Below are 20,056 nucleotides of genomic sequence, written 5' to 3'. Positions count from 1 at the left end.
GTACTGCGTCATCGTCACCAGGCTGACCCGGGGCCCACTGGGGGGCCAGAGGCAGAAGCGACGAGCGGTCAGGAGGACCACTGGTGCTCTGCTTCTTCTTGTGCTGGCTGCCGTACGGAGTGGGCATCTCCGTGGACGCTCTGCTGCGCCTGGAGGTGCTGCAACCACGAAGACGAACCGGGGCCTCGACCACCACAGAGTCCAAGTCCTCCAGTTTACATTCAAGTTAGTGTTGGCCTGTGCCGATGGTTGTGTGTGTGTGTGTGTGTGTGTGTGTGTGTGTGTGTGTGTGTGTGTGTGTGTGTGTGTGTGTGTGTGTGTGTGTGTGTGTGTGTGTGTGTGTGTGTGTGTGCTCCATTCTCTGTCATTACGGTAACACGGTCTGACCTGTTGGATTGGATGTGTTGCTGTTTTGTTTGTTTTTGTTTGCAACACCCGTGAACAGTATAACATACACGTCTTTGCTGCTTCTGCACTTTTCACATTGCACTTTATTATTTCATCACAATATCATAGACGATTGTCTGTCTGTCTTCACATCTGTGCTTATTTTTAATATTGTTGATATCTGTGTTCATTTGTAATGTTAAAATATAATATATAATAAAATGTAAATGTATGTTGAATGTTACAGTAATTTGCACATTTGGAGTTTGGGGAAACGTAATTTTGATCCCCTGTGTAATTCACAGTTACATAGTGTGATTGACAATAAAGTTCACTAACTTACAAATTGATAATAAAGCTCACTTGAACTTTAACTTGGAACATGGTTTAATAAAACAACAGTGAATAATGCATATTACTAGAATAGAAACAGAATAAATCAGAAAATTAGCTTTTTATAGCTTTTTTTTTAAACTCCTCAGACGAGAGCTGGGACACGAGGTCGGAGGCTCTGATCTTACAAGGTTGGTTTTCAGCCAAGAGACGCTAGGAAGGCAGAGAGCCTCCATTCTCCCTATAACAAGTCACAAGTCATTTATTTAACCATCACAATTACTCCAAGCTGTTTAATTAAGGTAAAAATGAAGCATAGTAAAAGTCTTGCATAGTTCCTCCTTAAATTAGATGATTCAGCAGTGGTTATTTGGTAAAGCTGACGCAAACCCTTTATTTTGTGCTGGCTCAGAAAAAGATTAGAAAAACTAGATGTGTCTATGAATCTTCTCTCCTCTCCCAACAAACACACACACACACACACACACACACACACACACACACACATACATCTAACTGCCCTATTAAGGGCATGTGTGGGACAAAACGACATCAATCATGTTTTTAATGATGGGAGGCTGTGGGTGGAGGTTGTGTGGCAGGTTGTGGGCCAGGACCATCTCCCAGGCATCCACCAGATGAACGTTCAGTCCTTTGAAAATGGTTCTGAGCACTTTATCTTGCTGCAGAGAGTACCAGTCGCTGTTGATCAGTACCTCATAAGGCCTCAGCGTTTTAAGGTTTGTGGTGCGGATGATGACCACTGTGTCTGGAGCTCTGTCCAGCAGCCGCACCACCGCCCTGCGGATGCTCTGCAGCCTGCGGATGTATACCTCAATGGGGTAAGTGACGAAGTGAGCCCAGATACCAATCGCTACAACAGTGCTTCTGCCTCCAGTTAAACCATCTAATTCATTGGCGATGTAATGAAGCTGGCTGGTGGGAACACTACCAAAGCGAATAGGAGGACCATGGCAGCGGTACGTCACCAAGATGTTGCGAGCATTATGTAAAGCCATGAAAGGTCCTACTCGCTTCACATTGTGCAGGTCGAAGTCAATGAGATCTGGAAGCATTCAATAAGGAACATATTAATCCACAGTGAGACTAACATCAAAACAGACGAAATACCTGCAGGTCGGGTACCTGGTACTGCTTCAATGAGGTGTTCAAACCACTGTCTGACGGTGGAGTCTCCATAAAGGTGGACCTGCATGCCTCTCAGACAGTCACCGATGGTGGAGTTGTTGAACTGTTGAACCTGGGCTCCCCTCAGTGCTCTCCAACTTCCTTTGTAGTAATAGCCAGTGTGTCCAGACTTCACATCACTGATGTTCACTTCTACTGGACATGAGGGGAAGTGTGAAGGATAGAGACGTCATTAAGTCTTCTTTTTTAAATTTGGGCTCAGGTCAATGTGTAATGTACCGGTCAATGTATTCTGATTTTCACTTTTCATTACCAGTTGTGCCCTTTACTCTCATTGCATAACCGTGCATGTAAACCTTTTTTTGTTTTGTTTTTTACAAAAATGTGGGCTTTTGATACAACTTCCAACAGCTGGTGCAACTTTTTACTTTCAGCCTTCTGATCTGTTTTTCACAGGAAGTTGCATTGAAGCCTGCATGAGAAAATTAAGATTAAAGGGATAGTTCAACAATTTGGCAAATTGGCCCATTGCCATAGCAGTAGGTTTGTTACCTTTATTTGTCGGTGTGAGCTATTTTTAGAACGGCGGCGCGCAGCCACAAGCTGCTCAGAGCTATGCTACGGAGGCTAATGGGATTTCTTGGTTTCCCTGATCAAATACACAATCCAACAACTCCAAAATGCTCTGGTGGACAAGTTGTTTTAGGCAAGGCAAGGCAAGGCAAGGCAAGGCATCTATATTTATACAGCGCATTTCATACCAAGGCAACTCAATGTGCTTTACATAAAGACAAAACTTTTTTTTTTTAAAGAGAAGCATAAAACAGAATAAAAACAAACACAAAAAACAGTTAATGTCCAATATGTATATATACACACACATAAAAGCAAACATTGGTTCTGTTTGCACAAAGAGGTAAATTAGCCAGGAAGCCTAATTTACCTCTAACAACCTGTTGCATATTTCAAGTAGAACCACAGTGATCATTATTGTAAAAATCCTGCTTTACCTGTTGTTTTTGGCAACACAATGACATTGGCAGGTCCTGAAGCATGGATAGAGACTTTCATGTTGACTTTACTGATGGAAAACAGAGTGAACATAATAAGATGGGTTACAGCAGACTGCTTAATTTGTGCTGCTTCAAAAACTGTAAAATAATTTAAAATATGAACATCTACTAGCTATAGGTAATACTACACTTTGCACAAAACGTAAGGAAATTTGTGTTTGGTAGATTATTTCTTTGTTGTAACAAAGCTTCTTGGAAATAAATGGGCGCAACCCAGATACTTAGCTCTGCTGCTCACCCCACAAATGCGTGTTCCTTAAAGTGTGACACCATTCAAAAGGGTAATAAACAGGCTTTCCAATGCTATAAGATTTATTTCAAAGAACCATTGTCACAACAAAGAAATAATCTACCAAACACAAATTTCCTTACTTTTTGTGCTGTTTTACACATTTGACTGTGTGAATGACTGTGTTACAGCAGCAAACAAATAACACACAAAACACAATACAAATAGAATAATGCGACCAATAGTTAGAATAAAGAAAAAAAAACACAATTTTACAAATACATACTGTTAAGATGTAAAGTCATTCAAAAAGCCGGTCCTACGTGTCTCTCCACTCCCTCACCTTTGAAAAAGCTGGTCCTCCTTAGCCTTGAGATTTCTGCTCCACCCTCCATTAGAGTGTATGACCCTGGTGTCACAGCTCAGGTTATTTGGCTTGTAACAGAACCACGGGTCACCTGTTTGGAGGTCAGTGTAGTTGCACAGCGGCTGCTGGGTCGGATGCAGACAGATGTTACAGGTGGTCGTCTCAGACACCGAGCCTGAGCGGAAGGTGCTTTGAAAGTAAACCCTGTCTGGCTGTTCCCTCGTCAGTCTTTGCAGGACGGTCACAGCCTCACCAGGGTGAACCAGTGTCACCTGATGGGATAGAGAAACAGAGCTTTCACTGAGAAAACAAGCACAGGCCTCGAGAGGGTGTGGGGTTCAATTTGAATAAAGACTTACAACAATATTGAACTTGAGTTTTTTGCATCACCTCAACCTCAGCGCTCCCCTCCCAGAGCAAAGAGAACACAGCAGAGTAGGAGCCATTGAGGTGATCCTCCATTTGCCCAGCCACACCTGCACCAAGCTCCAGGTTATGTAGACGGCTGACTAAGAAGTCCCCCCCAGATTGCTTGGGTTGGCCTCGGTAGTCGTACATTTTAATCAAAACCTCCAGCTGATCTCCTACACGCCACTGTCCTCCTCCCTTCTTTGGGAGAAGTGTGAAGGTGCTGTGAGCAGGATCGCTGGTCTGCTCCAAAGAAACCAGAGCTGCGGTTTCAGGCCACGCAATGGAGTCCAGTATGAGGTCCTCTTCCTGAGCGTCCTGCGTGGTCAGTGGCTTGAAGGTGCAGAAGCCGTGATGCATGTAAGGGTCGGTTAAAACTTTTGGGAGGATCATGGTGGAGTTGACTTCATGCTGAAAGTGAGACGGAGAGAAAGTATTGGAAACAAATGAGCCAGTGAAGAAGATGTTTCCTGCCACACAGAACGAAATTACTGTTGGTCACTTGTGGTGTTGAAGTTTTTTATGTTTGTAAGACATTAAATTGTGTGCATGTGAAAACTAACAGTGAACATTTCAAATAGGGTCAGCTACACTGATCTACTTTAAAAAAGTTGAGGCAACTCTTTGAATAATTAATTTATGTATCTCAGGCAAGATTAAATCTTTTGATTTAAACCCTGAACTTCCTGGTTGAGAAGCTCATGTGCTAACCGTCACACCACCATGCCACTACACAAACTACTTATATAAAAACTTCATTTTTAAAAGAATTATTCAAAGAAAAAAATACTGAACACATTTATTTTCAGACAGGTGCATGGGACAGTGACAAGCAGATCCCAAACTCTGCACATTGTCAAACTTGCAAGGAAGATATTTGGTGACTGCAGTGTGTGAATATGACTGTGTGCTGTTTGTGTCATTGCTCATTCATAGAACATATAAAAAATAAAGTCATTCATACCAAGTTTAACTTTGTTGAATCTAAATGGCTAAATATTACAAATACATTTAAAACTAAACCTATTTGTGTAAACATACAAACCTGAAATTTAATTGTTAATAACCCAAATTATATAAATTTACTTCACCTCAGATTGGCTTTTTTCAAAAGGGCAGGTCCTCCCCTCCTCTAAGATGATGTGATGTAGCACATAGATTAAAACGAACACAGCCAGTAACAGGAAGATGACTCCGTACTTTGGAAGGCTAAAGTTTGCCTCCCTCGTTTTACAAGCCTGGACCATCCTGATCAGGAATCTGTCTTCGTTTCTTCTCTGGCTGCTGCAACCTACTGTGACCAGTTAATCTGGAACTACAAGTAAAATATCAAACAAAAGAAAGTTGTAACCCACAACTTGTTCTTGTGAAATAATGTAAAACTCAAATTGTAAAATTCTCACTATCCAAATAGTTTGTCATGTCTGTCTGGCTCCTAGGGTTCCTACGCAAGTATGGAAAGTATATGGAAAAGTATGAAATTTTATTTTATACATTTCCAGGTTTGGAAAAGTATGGAAAATGGAAACTATTGTCTGGAAATATATTTATCTTAATACTTATCTGGTTTTGGTCTTATCTTAAGTTATTTGGGTTAATTATTCTGTTAGCTACAATCTCCTGGAAATGATTTGGTTACATATTGGCATACACATTCAGAATAATGAAAACAAAAGGTTGATTACATGCTTTTTTATATTATGCACATCTATTTACTCAAATATCACAAATTATTTGAATTTTTTTCCCGAGAAGTCTGGAAATTATAGGGTCTGGAAAAAGTATGGAATTTGGACATTTTAAATAATCCTGAAGTAAGGAAGTAAGGTTTATTTATATAGCACTTTTGACAGATAACAATCACAAAGTGCTTCACAATAAAATAAAATACAGCAGTAAAAACCTAAAAAATAAAATACAATGAATAAAACAATTTAACACATTAAAGCAGATATCAGTGGAATGTTTTTGTTAATATAAGTCCTAAATAGTCCTATTTTCCGTCAGCAATCACTTACATGAAGTATTTCAGCCTAAACACGAGTCTCTCCGTCACTCTGCTCTGCTGTAACCCGAGGAGAAAATTTTCCTTGTGGGATACAAGTGTTATCCAATGAGGAGAGAGAACGGCATGAAGGGCTGTGTGTGCAGCCAAGGGATGCGCGTGAATGTGGTGACGTAGCACGAGGACCAATTGATGCCTGACAAGGGCGGGGGCTGCTAACTCATGGTGTGTTCAAAGAAACTCGTACTTTGTGTTTTTCCTTCCTGTGAAGTCATACCAGTTCGATCTGGTACGAGTTCACGGGTCGGAAGTTACGAGTGGCCATTATAGGGAACTTTCACAGACAACAGGATGGTAAAAACACGAGCTACGGGTTACCTGGAACGCTACCAAGTCGTAGTTGTGACTTGAAGCTGTAACTTACGGTTTCAAAAGCCTGCCTTGAACACAGCATTAGCCGAAACGGCCGTGAAGCTGATATCTGCTTTAACTAAAAGCTTGCTTAAATAAAAAAGTTTTCAGTTGTTTCCTAAAAGAGTCCACAGATTCTGAACATCTTAGACTAAAAGAAAGAGGCAGGGCATTCCAACGGCAGGGCAGAATACCCGGCCTTCCTGGAGTCCCTTGGAGGGGTGCTGGAAAGTGCTCCAACTGGGGACTCCATTGTTCTACTGGGGGACTTAAACGCTCACGTGGGCACGTGGGAGGAACGGCTTCCCCGATCTGAACCCGAGTGGTGTTTTGTTGTTGGACTTCTGTGCTAGTCACAGTTTTGTCGATAACGAACACCATGTTCAGGCATAAGGGTGTCCATCAGTGCACGTGGCACCAGGACACCCTAGCCCGGAGGTCGATGATCGACTTTGTAGTCGTGTCATCTGATCTCCGGCTGTATGTCTTGGACACTCGGGTGAAGAGAGGGGCTGAGCTGTCAACTGACCACCACCTGGTGAAGCTCCTATGTGGCAAGGCACCGGGGGTGGATGAGATCCGCCTCAAGTACCTCCAGTACCTTAAGTCTCTGGATGTTGTGGGGCTGTCGTGGCTGATGCCTCTGCAACATCGCGTGGCAGTTGGGGACAGTGCCTCTGGACTGGCAGACCAGGGTGGTGGTCCCTCTCTTCAAAAAGGGGGACCGAGGGGTGTGTTCCAACTATTGGGGGATCACACTCCTCAGCCTCCCCGGGAATGTCTATTCCAGGGTACTGGACAATGCGGTTTTCATCCTGGTCGTGGAACACTGGACCAGCTCTATACCCTCCACAGGGTGCTCGAGGGTTTGTGGGAGTTTGCCCAACCAGTCCACATGTGCTGGACTCGGAGAAAGCATTCTGTGGGAGATGCTCCGGGACTATGGGGTCGGAGGCCCTCTGCTGAGGGCTGCACAGTCCCTGTAAGACCGGAGCAGGAGCTTGGTTCGCATTGCCGGCAGTAAGTCGGCCTCCAGCAGGGCTGCCCTTTGTCACCGGTTCTGTTCATTATTTTCATGGACAGAATTTCTAGGCACCAGGACCTCCAGCATGCACTGGTTTGCAGCCGAGTGTGAAGCGGCTGGGATGAGAATCAGCACCTCCAAGTCCGAGGCCATGGTTCTCGACCGGAAAAGGGGGGGCTTGCCCCCTCCAGGTCGGGGGAGAGTTCCTGCCTCAGGTGGAGGAGTTTAAGTATCTTGGGGTCTTGTTCACGAGTGAGGAAAGGATGGAACACAAGACTGACAGCCGGATCGGTGCAGCGGCCGCAGTAATGCAGTCATTGTATCGGTCCGTCGTGGTGAAGGAGTTAACCTGAAAGGCAAAGCTCTACGTTGGCCAGGTGTACTGCACCGTGTCAGGTATGCAGCAGGACCAGTGGTACAGCGTTGTCCAGGATTAAGCTGGCTTGTGTGATGAGTTCAGTCTTATTTGTCAGTGCTTTGTTATGTTTTCATGCTTGTTTCTCAGCATTATGCTGAGAAACAAGCTTGTGGCCTAAAATAAATCTAGACCAGTTTATGTAAGGCGAGACACTACAGACAAAAACACAGTTTTTTCATGCACTGATCATTTTTGAGATTTTGGGCTATTTTCCTTCCTTAACATTATTATTATGAAGAATATTCTTTCAGAAAAGTTGAAAGAAATAGTAGAAAATCCACATTAAGGTGGTTATTTTACTTCATTTTGCAACAGCTGAAGATTAAATATAAGAACATTTTGTCTGGTAAGTGCTTCAATATACAAGGTGTATAAATTATTTGTATATTATTATTTGGACAATCTGTCAGACATCCGAAGAAGCAGTCCTGGCAGATGCAAAGACTCAGTGTAAAAAGAAAAAGCTGCAGGATATGCAGCTTGATAGAGAATTATTTTCTTCTTTTTTTTTAAAGGTGTAAGCTACAAGTTGAATTCCTTCCAGCCAGTAGGTGTTGCACTCGCAACCTTCAATTGTACTGGTAGCCAGGTTCACCTATTGACCCTTTGCACACAAATAGCCATACGTAATTAGATTATGCAATGTTTGTTCCGTTTACAAAGATTTTCAAAAAAAATTGCAATACATTTTTGTTTGTCTTAATGTAAGTAATCAACTCAGTAATTTTCAAGGAGATATCTTAAGGTTAGAAATTTTAACCTATTCACGTGAGAAAAATAAGAAAGGGCTATATTTTGGTCTTTTTCAAAACTTTCCCCTAATGGGATTCTTCAGGGCTTTTTTCCCCTCACTCAGGACATGTTGAGTTGAGTTTGCTTCTGTTGCAATTTGTTCAACCTTTTTTTTTCATAAAATGACTGGACTAATGGTGATTTACTGTATTCTCTGCAGCTAGCCTGCTCCAGACCAAGCAAACAGCCAGGCTTAGTAATTCAGTGAAGTCAAGAGTCATTCTGATCACAAATCAACATGTTTTGTACAGTTATTCCATATTCTTATGTACGTATTGTCATCATTTTTTATTGCGTGGAAGTGTGGGGCAATACCTATGCGAGTAACATCACTCCTCTCTTTCTTCTGCAGAAAAGAACAGTACAAGTTATTCACAAGGGAGGCAACAGAGAACCCTCAAATAGATTTTTATTTTTATTTCTGCAGGTTTATTGAAAGTGGCTGATCTAATAGATCTTCAGACCTTAATGTATAAAGCAAAGAATAGATCATTACCAGAACATTTAAAAAACTTGTTCAAGCTGGAGGAAGAGGATAACAGATTGAAGCTTGATTTTAAACATACATTTGCAAGGCTAAGCTCAAAACAAATGTGTATTTTTGTTGCAGGTATAAAACTATGGTATTTACAAAGCAAGGAACTGAAAAGTTGTAAAAGTATATCTCAGTTTAAGAAAAATGTTTAAAAAAGAAAAAAAGAAGCGCCTACAAAAAAGAAGAAGGAGAAAGAGAAAAAGAAGGGGGGAAAAAAGACGGGGGGTGTCCACTGCTATTTTTGCTTGTTTGTTTACTTGTTATAATCATATGCTACATCATCTTTAATTTTTTGAAATAGTGTATAATACTGTATTGGTGTTGATATTAAGCCAATTATAACTATAGAAAGGGGCAGGTACTATAAGTTTTTCTTCATCCTGCTCCTTTTTATTTATGGTGATTACTACACCATGTGTACTACATCATGTAACGTAATGTACAAGTATGTAAACCATGAATGGAATAAATCGAAATGAATGAATTAATGAATTTTTAACCAAACAAAATACATTTACAATCATGAAAAAAAACATGCAACATTTAGGCTAATTTTGAAATCATAGGCCTTTTCATGTGTTTATCAGTATCAGTTATATTGCATTGTGGTATACACCACAGCGTCTATGTTTAGCTTTGCCCGGCCTCTCTCTCTCAGTCCATCGACAGACAGGTTAAAAATCAATAATCATGTCAGCCTTAGGCCACGTTAGTTTATACAGTCTATGTATTTGTACATGAAGTGAAGTGCCTCCCTACTCATCACTTCCTGTTGTTTCCTCCTTTTCTCTCAGTGTCTGTGAAGAACTATAATAATAATAATAATAACAACAACGTTGATTAACACTTACCTCCCTCAGACTTCAGTTTCTCTCCTCTACTCCGTCCACTTTGACACTTTAACAGACATCAGATTTGTTTAATACTTATAGTTTTGTTTCACTGGCTCCTCCTTCTTGTTCTCTTAGATTAGATAAGATTAGAAAAACTGTTTATCACAGGAAATCATCTTTGGTGTGCCTCTAAATATTAAAGCAGAAGTAAGCGATCCGGTCGTTTTGGCTAATGCTGCGTTCCAGGTAGGCTTTTGAAACCGTAAATTACAGCTTCAAGTCACGACTTACGACTTTGTAGCGTTCCAGGCAACCCACTCGTGTTTTTCCGACCTGTTTTACCTGTGAAAGTCACTATAACGGCCACTCGTAACTTCCGACCCGTGAACTCGTACCAGATCGAACTGGTACGACTTCACAGGTCGGAAAAACACGAGTTACAGGTTGCCTTGAATGCACCATAACTTCTTGTCAGCCGACGGAGTTAGCAGCCAGCGCCCTCGTCATGGATCTATTGGTCCTCGTCCCTACGTCACCACATTCACGCGCATCCCTTGGCTGCACACACAGCCCTTCATGCCGTTCTCTCTCCTCACTGGATAAAAATTGTAGGATACAAGAAAAGTTTTCTCCTCGGCTCAGAGCAGAGCAGAGTGACTGAGAGACCCGTGTTTCAGACCAAACACTTTATGTAAGTGATTGCTGTCGGAAGATATAACTATTTAAGACTTATATTAACACAAAAATATCACATACGTCTGCTTTAAAAGAAGACAGACACTCTTCATACATGATGAAAGAAATTAAACAAAATAAAACAAAATCAGGCATTGATACTAAAAGGAGGGGAAAACACAAGCATACTGCATGTTGATTAAAGTGCTTAAAGTACAGACACGGTGATCAGTGGTGTGGTGCTCTTGAATTGTTCAGTTTTTGTTGGGAATGTGTATGGCTGTGGGGATGAATGAAGGGTAGGGTCTTCTGTGATGGTCTGAGCTCTCTTTGTGACCGCTTGAGTATGAAGCTCTGATAGTGAGGTTTGAGTGTTTCCTGTTATTTTACTTGCTTGTTTAGTGATCAGGGAGAGCTTAGATTTATTTTTTACTGAGGTGTGTGTGTGTGTGAACCAGGATGTGATGTTAAGCTCTAGCTTAAAGTTATCTTAAAATAGCCTAGAACAATAGCTGAGGTATGAAGTCCACATGCATCACTGTTAGGATTTTTATCTGAAAGAAGCTTATTTTAAAATATATGAAGCTGTTAACTAGGTGCTCATCACAGCTTACAATGCGTTATTGTCTTCTCAGACAGGATATGACCCCTGACATGTAAAGGAAGAAAACTAGTAGCCCACTTTTTAGTTGCCCCCTCTGGTTGAGACAACTTACCCATGTGACAACAACACCTATTCCTCTTGGTATCACACCTGCATGGATTCATTCAATGTGAGCCTATGAATAAATATTGAGCTATAGGATACAGCAGCGGTAGAAGAGCTGTTGACATATTTCCTGTTTAAAAGCACAAAGGTATTACAAGTAAAATAAACTGAGAGTATCAGAAATAAAAGCTTCTATTTACACAAAATACTTCTGTCTTTTCTTATATTTATTACTGTATATATTATCATATTTATTAAAAGAATTTCAAAAAAATTCAAATTGCACTCATTATCTACTCATCCTCATGTCGACTAAGGGCTGGGAGACGTTTCGGTAACACTTAACTTGAAGGTATCGTCATAAGAGTGACATGACACAGTCATGAACGTGTCATAAACATTATGTCAATGTCATAACGTTGTCATTAAGTGTCATTCGGTTTTTGTAGGGTTAGGTTTAGGGTTAACCGAATGACACTTAATGACAATGTTATGACATTGACATAATGTTTATGACACGTTCATGACTGTGTCATGTCACTCTTATGACAGTGTCATGTCACTCTTATGACGATACCTTCAAGTAAAGTGTTACCGAAGTTTCAGAGTCCTCCGTGGCTTCTCTGAGTTACAGGGGTCTCGGCGTAGCAGTGCATGTCCATATAACGGTTGCAAATGGATACCACTTTTCTTCGTAACAAAAGACACACCAAAAAACATCCAAATACCTCGTGAGATTTGCACCGGCGTCAGTGCGATTACTGACACCGGCGCAAATCGCGCAAGATTTGGACGGACCAGGAAGAGGAGCTTCCGCTGCAAACAAGCTTGAAATATAGACTTATTTAATTTTTTCAATACAAGACGGACATTACAGACGAGCACTATGGAGGTATTTGGATGTTTTTTGGTGTGTCTTTTTGTTACGAAGAAAAGTGGTATCCATTTGCAACCGTCATATGGACATGCAGTGCTGCACGGAGCCCCGCTGTAACTCAGAGAAGCCACGGATAACTCTGAAACTTCTCCCAGCCCTTAGTCGACATGAGGGTGAGTAGATAATGAGTGAAATTTCAATTTTGAGTGAACTATCCCTTTAACATTAATTCAGTTATGGACACATCCCATGAGGTTTGTTTTAATCCTGTGATTCTGTCACTTTAAGTTTAGTGTGTGGGGAAATTCCCCACCCCCATGAATACACACAGTGACATAGAGACATATATCAACACACATACACCAACACCCACACACACGCGGGGACAGCGCCCGACCGGCCCCTCCCCCTCCCCCTCCCCCTCCAAAGTTTCACCCAGGTGCGAGTCTGATGCATTACATCCATGGTCTGATGCAGCCGCGGCACTCCTGCTGAAAATAAATGTCCTTGCTCTGTGCTTTGGTTAGGTTTAGGCAATGTAGAAAGGAGTTGGTTAAGTTTAGTAAAAAGGTTAGGTAGAGGCCAATAAAATTGCAGTTAATATGTATCTCCCCCGGGAGTCGCTACCACCGCAATTAGGCTTGTTTACTCCGTGCCGTAAGCCATTCAAGATTTTTTCAGGTTCGGAATGGCACCCTTTCTTTCAGGTTCGTAATGGCACCCTTTTCCCATAAATAATTAAGGGTCGGCATTCCGACAAATTAAAGTAAACGTTCGGAGTGGCGGCCCTTCGGAATGGCACCCTGGAACCGACATGGCCAGACCTGTTCTCTTCACACAATCAACACCTGCACACATGTACTCTTCACTCATGCACACCTTACACTACTGATTCCACTGATCCTCCACACTCCATATTGTAAATATGTTTCTTTGATGGCTTAATTTGGTTCAATTTGGTTTAATAAAGTACTGATTTGAACATTTACATGGTGTTGTCTGTCTCCATTTTTGTTGTGACCCTTCAGGTCATGACAATGTAAATTGAGTGGGCCACTTTGCTTTGTTATTAATAAATCCAGATTTTCATGGTTTTATGTTTTTTCTTTTTTTAAATCAGAGGGTGTTCCCACCATTCCCATTGTGACATTTACAGGCGTTAAAGGGATAGTTCAACATTTTGGCAAATTGGCCCATTGCCATAATCCCTGTCATAGCAGCAGGTTCGTTACCTTTAATTGTCGGTGCAAGCTATTTTTAGAACGGCGGAGCAGAGCCGCGAGCTGCTCAGAGCTATGCTATGGAGGCTAATGGGATTTCTTGGTTTCCCTCATCAAGCTCATCAAATACACAATCCAACAACTCCAAAAAGCTCTGGTGGACAAGTTGTGACCGGCACATTCACCACACTATGAGATAATAACTGAACGTTACCAAACAGAGTTTGACAGAGCAGTCTCTCGAAAACAGCTCAGTTTTGTAACGTTCTGTTATTATCTCATAGCGTGGTGAATGTGCAGGTCACAACTTGTCCACCAGAGCGTTTTGGAGTTGTTGGATTGTGTATTTGATGAGTTTGATGAGGAAAACCAAGAAATCCCATGAGCTTCCGTAGCGTAGCTCTGAGCAGCTCACGGCTCTGCTCCGCCGTTCTAAAAATAGCTTGCACCGACAATTAAAGGTAACGAACCTACTGCTATGACTATAGGGATTATGGCAATGGGGCAATTTGCCAAAAATTTTGAACTATCCCTTTAACACTGGCCTGCTTTTTGTTACATCCCACATCCTTGATAAATGCTCTGTCTTTTTCATTAGGCCTGTATGGTTAATCTGAAACAGAAAGATTTAATAAAATTAGGTTGTTCTTAAGAAATCTTGTAAGATATTGCTTTATGCACAGCTCCACTACTTCCTGAAATAAGCCAGCTCCTTTATTTCCTGTTTTACATTATTGGACCAACTGATTAATCCAGGTCTGACCTCACAACAATGGTCAGGTACACCTGGATTAATCAATTGGTCAAATAAAAAAAAAACAGGAATTAAAGAGCTGTCTTATTTCAGGAAGTAGTGGAGCTGTGCATAAAGCCCGTTTACATTGAATATTAGTCAGTAGGGATAAGTAGTCAACAAGTATCAAATAACAAGACGCCATGGACTGGTGTTCCTCCCGTCCTCCGCAGTTTTTTCAGTCACCAGCCGCCACTGGTTTTAGCCTATGTATGCTCGTGCACAACTCTCATTAATTATTCAATCATATAGCCGGTGCATATTCAATCATATAGGTGGGGCAGTTTATGTGTGTCTCACTTTATCCTTATAATAAGTAAGACAGCTGAGGTAACATGTAATACAGTCAAATGACAATTAAAACTGTTCAAGCAGGTATATTAAAATACCTGTATTCAATTTTTACTCCTTTAAAACCAGTCAGTATTATAATAACAATACCATTATCACTGGATTATGAGCCCTGGCAGACAGCTTGTCGTATCCAGTGATCTTCAGATATCATTATCAGCATCTGCACAACTGCTATTTTCATGTGCATCCAACTGAGTTAACAGCTGAGTCTTAAAGCAGAAGTAAACGGAATGTTTGTGTTAATATAAGGGTGTTTTCACACCTGCAGTGTTAGTGCGCACAAAATTTAGATCGCACTAAATTTGGTCCCGTTTGGGTCAGTGTGAAAGCACATCGCACTCTAATGCGCACCAAAACTAGTGCGGCCTGAGGAGGTGGTCTCGGACTCTGGTGCGCACTAGTTGATGTGTGAAAGCAACCGCACTCTGGTGCGACCCAACTGCCAGGCAAACTCAACAAGTTTGAGCTAAAAGGGCTACCGTAGTCGTTGACAACGGGTTAATGCAGCGGGGAGACCGCCCGGTGCTCCGGTCCTACGCATCTCTGTCCCCACAAACGAAGCAGCAGCAGCGGGGCAGCCGGTCGCTGCGTGTCCGCTGAGTCCGCTCAGACACCGGACAGGTCAGCGGCTCCGTCCCTTGGGTCCGCGGAGCAGCTGATTACCGAGAAGTACCACACTAGAAAAGTAGATCGGAACTATCGTTTACCAAGAGTTATACATACAAACAATATAGAAATGAATGACCAGAGCTACTAACAACCGGCCCTACTTGAGTCTCCATCATGAAAGTTTTATCAATCAGCGCTTCCAGATTTCAACCGGTAGTCATGGAGACATGACGCTCTCCAAGTGTGAAAAGCAACCGCACTAACTGAAAAATGAAACAATGTATCATTTTAAAATTTGGTGCGCACTAGGGTGCGCACTAAAAATGTGTGAAAACACCCTAAGTCTTAAATAGTTATATCTTCCGACAGCAATCACTTATATAAAGAATTTGGTCAGAAACACGGGTCTGTCAGTCACTCTGTTCTGCTGTAAGCCGAGGAGAAAACTTTCCTTGTATCCTACAACCTTTATCCAATGAGGAGAGAGAACGGCATAAAGGGGCGGTCCTCTCTGTGTGTGCAGCCAAGGGATGTGCATGAATGTGGTGACGAATGTAGGGACGAGGACGGGGGCTGCTAACTCCATCGGCTGACAAGAAGTTAGCCAAAACGACCGGATCTGCTTTAAAACAACAGGGAAAGAAGAAATGTAGTTAACAGCTGTAGCTACTAAGACAGAGGAGACTTGAACTGACAGAAAATTTAAGTTTTAATCACTGATTGATCCAAGTTGTGTAAACATTTGTTACATAATTGTTTTAGTTTATATGTATTTACAACTGCACTCAGGTAAAGTAAAGCAAAACTAGAACTAAATGACTTTCATGTAGAAACACCAGTTTTAGGACAATAAGGCACTAAGTTTCCATGACACCAACAAATGAATATAAAAAAACTTTTCACATAATTAATTTCTAGCAGTAAAGACAGAATAAAATTAGTTTATGTGACCCAATAATCAATAATAGTGAAACATAAACCTTACAAACTAAAACAGATGATGATAGAAGTTAAAGAAAAAATACAAAGTAGCTACATGATAGAGTCATTACAATGAATGTTACACTGTTGGTAAATAAAAACAAAATCATTGTTGAGTTGTTTCAGTTTTGTACATTAACACAGTTCTGGATGATTCAGAGCCCAAAATCAGCGAGCTAAATATTTCAGTGACCCTCAACATAAAATCAAATGTGTTTTAAAGACAAAATGACAGGTGAGCAGGTGTAGAAGCAGGTTGGCTGTGAAGTGTCATGATGAGTTTAGAGTTTAATAAACCTCAAACCATCATGACAGAAATGCTAACGTCCCTGAACATCACAGACTGATCTCTGAGGGACAGATTTTGATATCAGAGGTTTCAGCATCACCAGCTTTTCCTATATTAAAATATGGGAAGAGTTTCTCAGTGAAAGTGTCTCTGTGAGTGCAGATGTGAGTCATGTCTTCAGGGTCGTAGAAGGACACCTCCCCCCTGTCATAGTCCAGCTGGACTCTGATCCTCTGGAGACTCTTCTTCACTGTCACCGTCTTACCAGCAACATTGGTGTATTCTCCATCACCAAACAATATACACCAGTTTCCATCTACTGGTGAAGCAAATATCTTTCCCTTCCTGTCAACTGACTCTTTAGCCAAACCCACAATCCAGCCAGGATGATCTCCCACCTTCACCTCCCAGCTGTGTTTCCCTGAGCTGAAGCCCTCAGAGCCTAGGACATCTGCATAGTAAGTGAATCTCTCTGGATTGTCAGGAAGCTGCTGCTTTGTGTCTCCATTTCTCACACTGGTCAGATCATCAGACAGATAGAGACGGGGGTCTGCAGTGTTTGGGTCCAGGATGACAGGAGTGAAGTGGACCTTCTCCTTGATCTTCTCCCAGACTCTGAAGGACAGGTTGCCCAGGTGTTTGGCCTCATCTATCAGAGCTCCTGAGAGCAGCTGTGGATCTGACAGTGAGCACTGGGCTCTGGCTCTGGTCTGAGTGGCTTTATAACTGCTGAGGAACGCCACCTTGTGTTTCTGCAGCTCTTCTTCAACAGCACAGATACTGTCTGACAGAGAGGAGATCTGCTCCTCAATCATCTTCATCTCTCTGCTCATAGTCTTCCCCTTCTGCTCCTCTTCCTCCCTCAGAGCTGCCAGTCTGGACTCCTCTTCCTCTTTCAGGAGCTGGTGGAGCTTGTTGAACTCTGCTCTGATCCTCCTCTCTGTGGACGACAGCTGCTTCTTGGAGTGTTCAATCATTTCATTGTAGGTTTTTTCCACTTTCTCGCATTTGTTCTTCTTGTCCTGCAGAGACTCTAATTCAGATTTCAGCTGCTGCTTCAGGTCACTGACTGCTTCTTCTATAGGAACAACTTTATGTCCATGGTGGAGAGGAAACTCACAGACAGGACACACAGCTTTCTGCTCGTCCTCACAGAACCAATAAGGGACGTCTGGATGTTCATCACAAACCACCTCCTCCTTCTCTTTTTCCTTGTCTTCTTCCTCCTCTTCCTCCTCCTTATCTTTTTCCTCCTCCTCTTCCTCTTCCTTCTGTTTTTCTTCCTCAGGTGAACCACTGTCAGTGGCGCAAAAAGTGGGTATGCACTATATGCGGCGCATAGGGGCGCCGCGCTAGAGGGGGCGCCAAAGCGATGGGGGAAAAATGATTTTGAGTCGGCATTTTCTGTATTTAACAGCTGTTTGTGCATGTGTAAATGATATGATCAATAACAGAGAGGCATGCCACTAGTTAGGCGCCCCTCCCCTCCCTCACCCCCCCCCCCGTCCTCTCATGGCCGGTTTTAGCTATGGGCAATATGGGCCCAGGGCGCAATGTTCGTGAGGGTGCAGGAGCGCTCTCCAAAAAAAAAAAAAAAACTCGCCAGTTTTCTCTACCGCTCATTTCCACGTCAAGTTAGTGGAGTGGGCGCCCAGATGTCACCTTGCTGCTGAGAGTCATGTTGTGTGTGTGTGTCAGAAGAGGCAAGGGGTTGGGGGGGAGGCGTGGGATCAACTTGCGACTGCTGAGGTTGTATCAGAGTCTCACGTCGGATGCTCCGCCGGCCCAGAGCGGAGCGCTAAACTCCTCGCCCGTCTCCGCTGAAGTTGGCTCCATTTTGGTAATGTTGCTATGGGATGCCCAGCAATATTCCTCTTCTTCCTCTTCAATGTCCGGTCTCTGGTCAACAACATGAATAAACTGCGACAGGATCACGTTGTTAAACGGATCCTGGACTGTCGTGATGTTTATAATGAGCGTAGTTTAACCGCAACGTCACGCTGTTTCCAAAACCACACCGACTTCAGCAGAGAAGTGAGTTTAGGTAGGTTTTTAGAGTTAGCCTACAGGTTTAACAGTGGCTCCTGTCATTGCTTTATTTTCAAAATATCATGTTGCTGCCCTACACTCACAAACAAAACCTATTTTAAATTGTGTATTTTTTTGAGGGTATTCTTGTATTAGAGGTTCAGAGGCTGTAGTCTGGACTGTGAGCAGAGAAAGCTGCCCAGCTTTAATATAACCTAAGCCTGATTGGCTATTTAAAAAATCATTTAAATATTATTTAATTTAAAGGAGCCACTGTAGCCTATAAGATCATGTGTAAGATTAAATTCAGTGTTAAAAGCGCCTAGCAGGGCCGGCTCTACGCAGGGGCAAGAGGGGGCAGCGCCCCCTCAAATAAATGTTTTGCCCACTCAAATCCAAATTTTAGAAGTTGAGAAAGCACATTTTTATATAGGCCTACTCAAAAAATGTGTACATTACAAGTTGACAAAATTATCTGCAGTAGCACAAAAATCCGCCGAAAAAGGGACAATGTCCTGTTCTAAAATGTTCTGTTTTTTTTTCTTTAGTATTCGTAAGACTAGCTTTCCGTTTTGTAAATCTTGACCATAGTAGAACCCCCCCCCCCCCCCCATCTCAGAGTACACCAGAATGCTTCACTCACATATTAAAATCACAAAAATTTTCTGGGGGGGGGATGCCCCCAGTCCCCCCTACAGGGGTTTAGCTACTCACCTTTTTCACCCCCTCTGGGTTTGCAATGCATCTTCAGGTACAGTATATGTAGGATATGTAGGTTGGACACATAGCCAACAACCCAATTCAATGAAGAAAACACTGTTACTATAAGCACGGAGAAAAAAAAGTGCTGGAGCATGATGTGTTCACATGATGCCCCCTTCACATTTCTGACTGCCCCTATGCCTGCCTAGAACCGGCCATGGCGCCCAGGCAGGCGATTTTGAAGTAAGAAGTAATCCAATAAGTAGCCTATTCAGAATACATTACTTTGAGTCATCCAAATATTACCGATAACAGATTTTGTAATCAGTAATCTGTAGGGGAATACATTTTACAAGTAATCCTCCCAACACTGATTGTAGGCTATATAATAAAATAACACAAATAATATAATATATTCTTGTGTTTGTTTGTTGGTGGGGCGCCAAGAGATTGTTCGCCCACGGGGGGGGGCGCCTGTGATATGTCTGCATACCCCCCAGAAAGTAGGTAGTTGCGCCCCTGACCACTGTTCTGCTTCCCAACAAAGGAGTCAGCCAGTTCTTTGAGCGAATAGTTTATGGATGGATAATCCTTTGAAGCTTTCCTTTTACAAATGGGACAGTTTTTGTTTTTAGCTTGTTCCCAGAATTGTTGCAAGCAGCTTGAACAGAAGCTGTGGTTGCAGCTCAGAGACACAGGATCTCTGAAAGTCTCTGAACACACGTGACAACTCAGGAAACTTTCAAAGAGAGCAGCTTTCTCAGCCATATCCTCTGATTTCCAGATTTCTTTAAATCAACAACAAGACTCACCGAGGTTCAGTCCCTTCGACTTTCTCTGTACAATCCACTGAGT

General features: G+C 42.3%; 4 protein-coding genes across 4 annotated transcripts in view; 1 reads left to right on the top strand and 3 right to left on the bottom strand.

Annotated features, from left to right (window-relative positions):
- LOC310991918 (C-X-C chemokine receptor type 4-like) overlaps positions 1-230 on the top strand; it is a gene marked incomplete at both ends in the record, with an annotated part of 67,639 nt that extends 67,409 nt beyond the window's left edge. Inside the window, 2 exon segments of the mRNA XM_083979847.1 lie at positions 2-78; positions 80-230. Coding sequence (XP_083835973.1) covers positions 2-78; positions 80-230 — 228 coding nt within the window.
- The window catches only part of LOC310991479 (NXPE family member 3-like), a 30,626-nt gene extending 25,491 nt beyond the window's left edge, over positions 1-5,135 (bottom strand). The window contains exons 1-6 of the mRNA XM_083979196.1: positions 5,038-5,135; positions 3,929-4,357; positions 3,515-3,810; positions 2,880-2,950; positions 1,867-2,064; positions 1,213-1,786 (exon numbers count right to left, since the gene is read on the bottom strand). Of these exons, the coding sequence (XP_083835322.1) occupies positions 1,245-1,786; positions 1,867-2,064; positions 2,880-2,950; positions 3,515-3,810; positions 3,929-4,339 (1,518 nt within the window). The 5' untranslated portion in view covers positions 4,340-4,357; positions 5,038-5,135 and the 3' untranslated portion in view covers positions 1,213-1,244. The remainder of the gene's footprint in view (positions 1-1,212; positions 1,787-1,866; positions 2,065-2,879; positions 2,951-3,514; positions 3,811-3,928; positions 4,358-5,037) is intronic.
- Positions 1-20,056, bottom strand: part of LOC310991483 (zinc-binding protein A33-like) — a gene marked incomplete at its 3' end in the record, with an annotated part of 79,136 nt that overhangs the window by 11,060 nt on the left and 48,020 nt on the right. The window lies entirely within an intron of this gene.
- On the bottom strand, positions 16,342-19,969 carry LOC310991485 (zinc-binding protein A33-like; the record flags this gene model as incomplete). The annotated part of the gene is made up of 2 exons (XM_083979202.1): positions 16,342-17,724; positions 19,745-19,969. The coding sequence occupies 2 exons, from the start codon at positions 19,967-19,969 to the stop codon at positions 16,519-16,521; spliced, it is 1,431 nt and encodes a 476-aa protein (XP_083835328.1). The 3' UTR covers positions 16,342-16,518.

This window comes from Trachurus trachurus (assembly GCF_905171665.1).
Source record: "Trachurus trachurus genome assembly, chromosome: 9".
NCBI lineage: Eukaryota > Metazoa > Chordata > Actinopteri > Carangiformes > Carangidae > Trachurus > Trachurus trachurus.
This window is presented reverse-complemented; position numbering and strand designations above follow the sequence as displayed.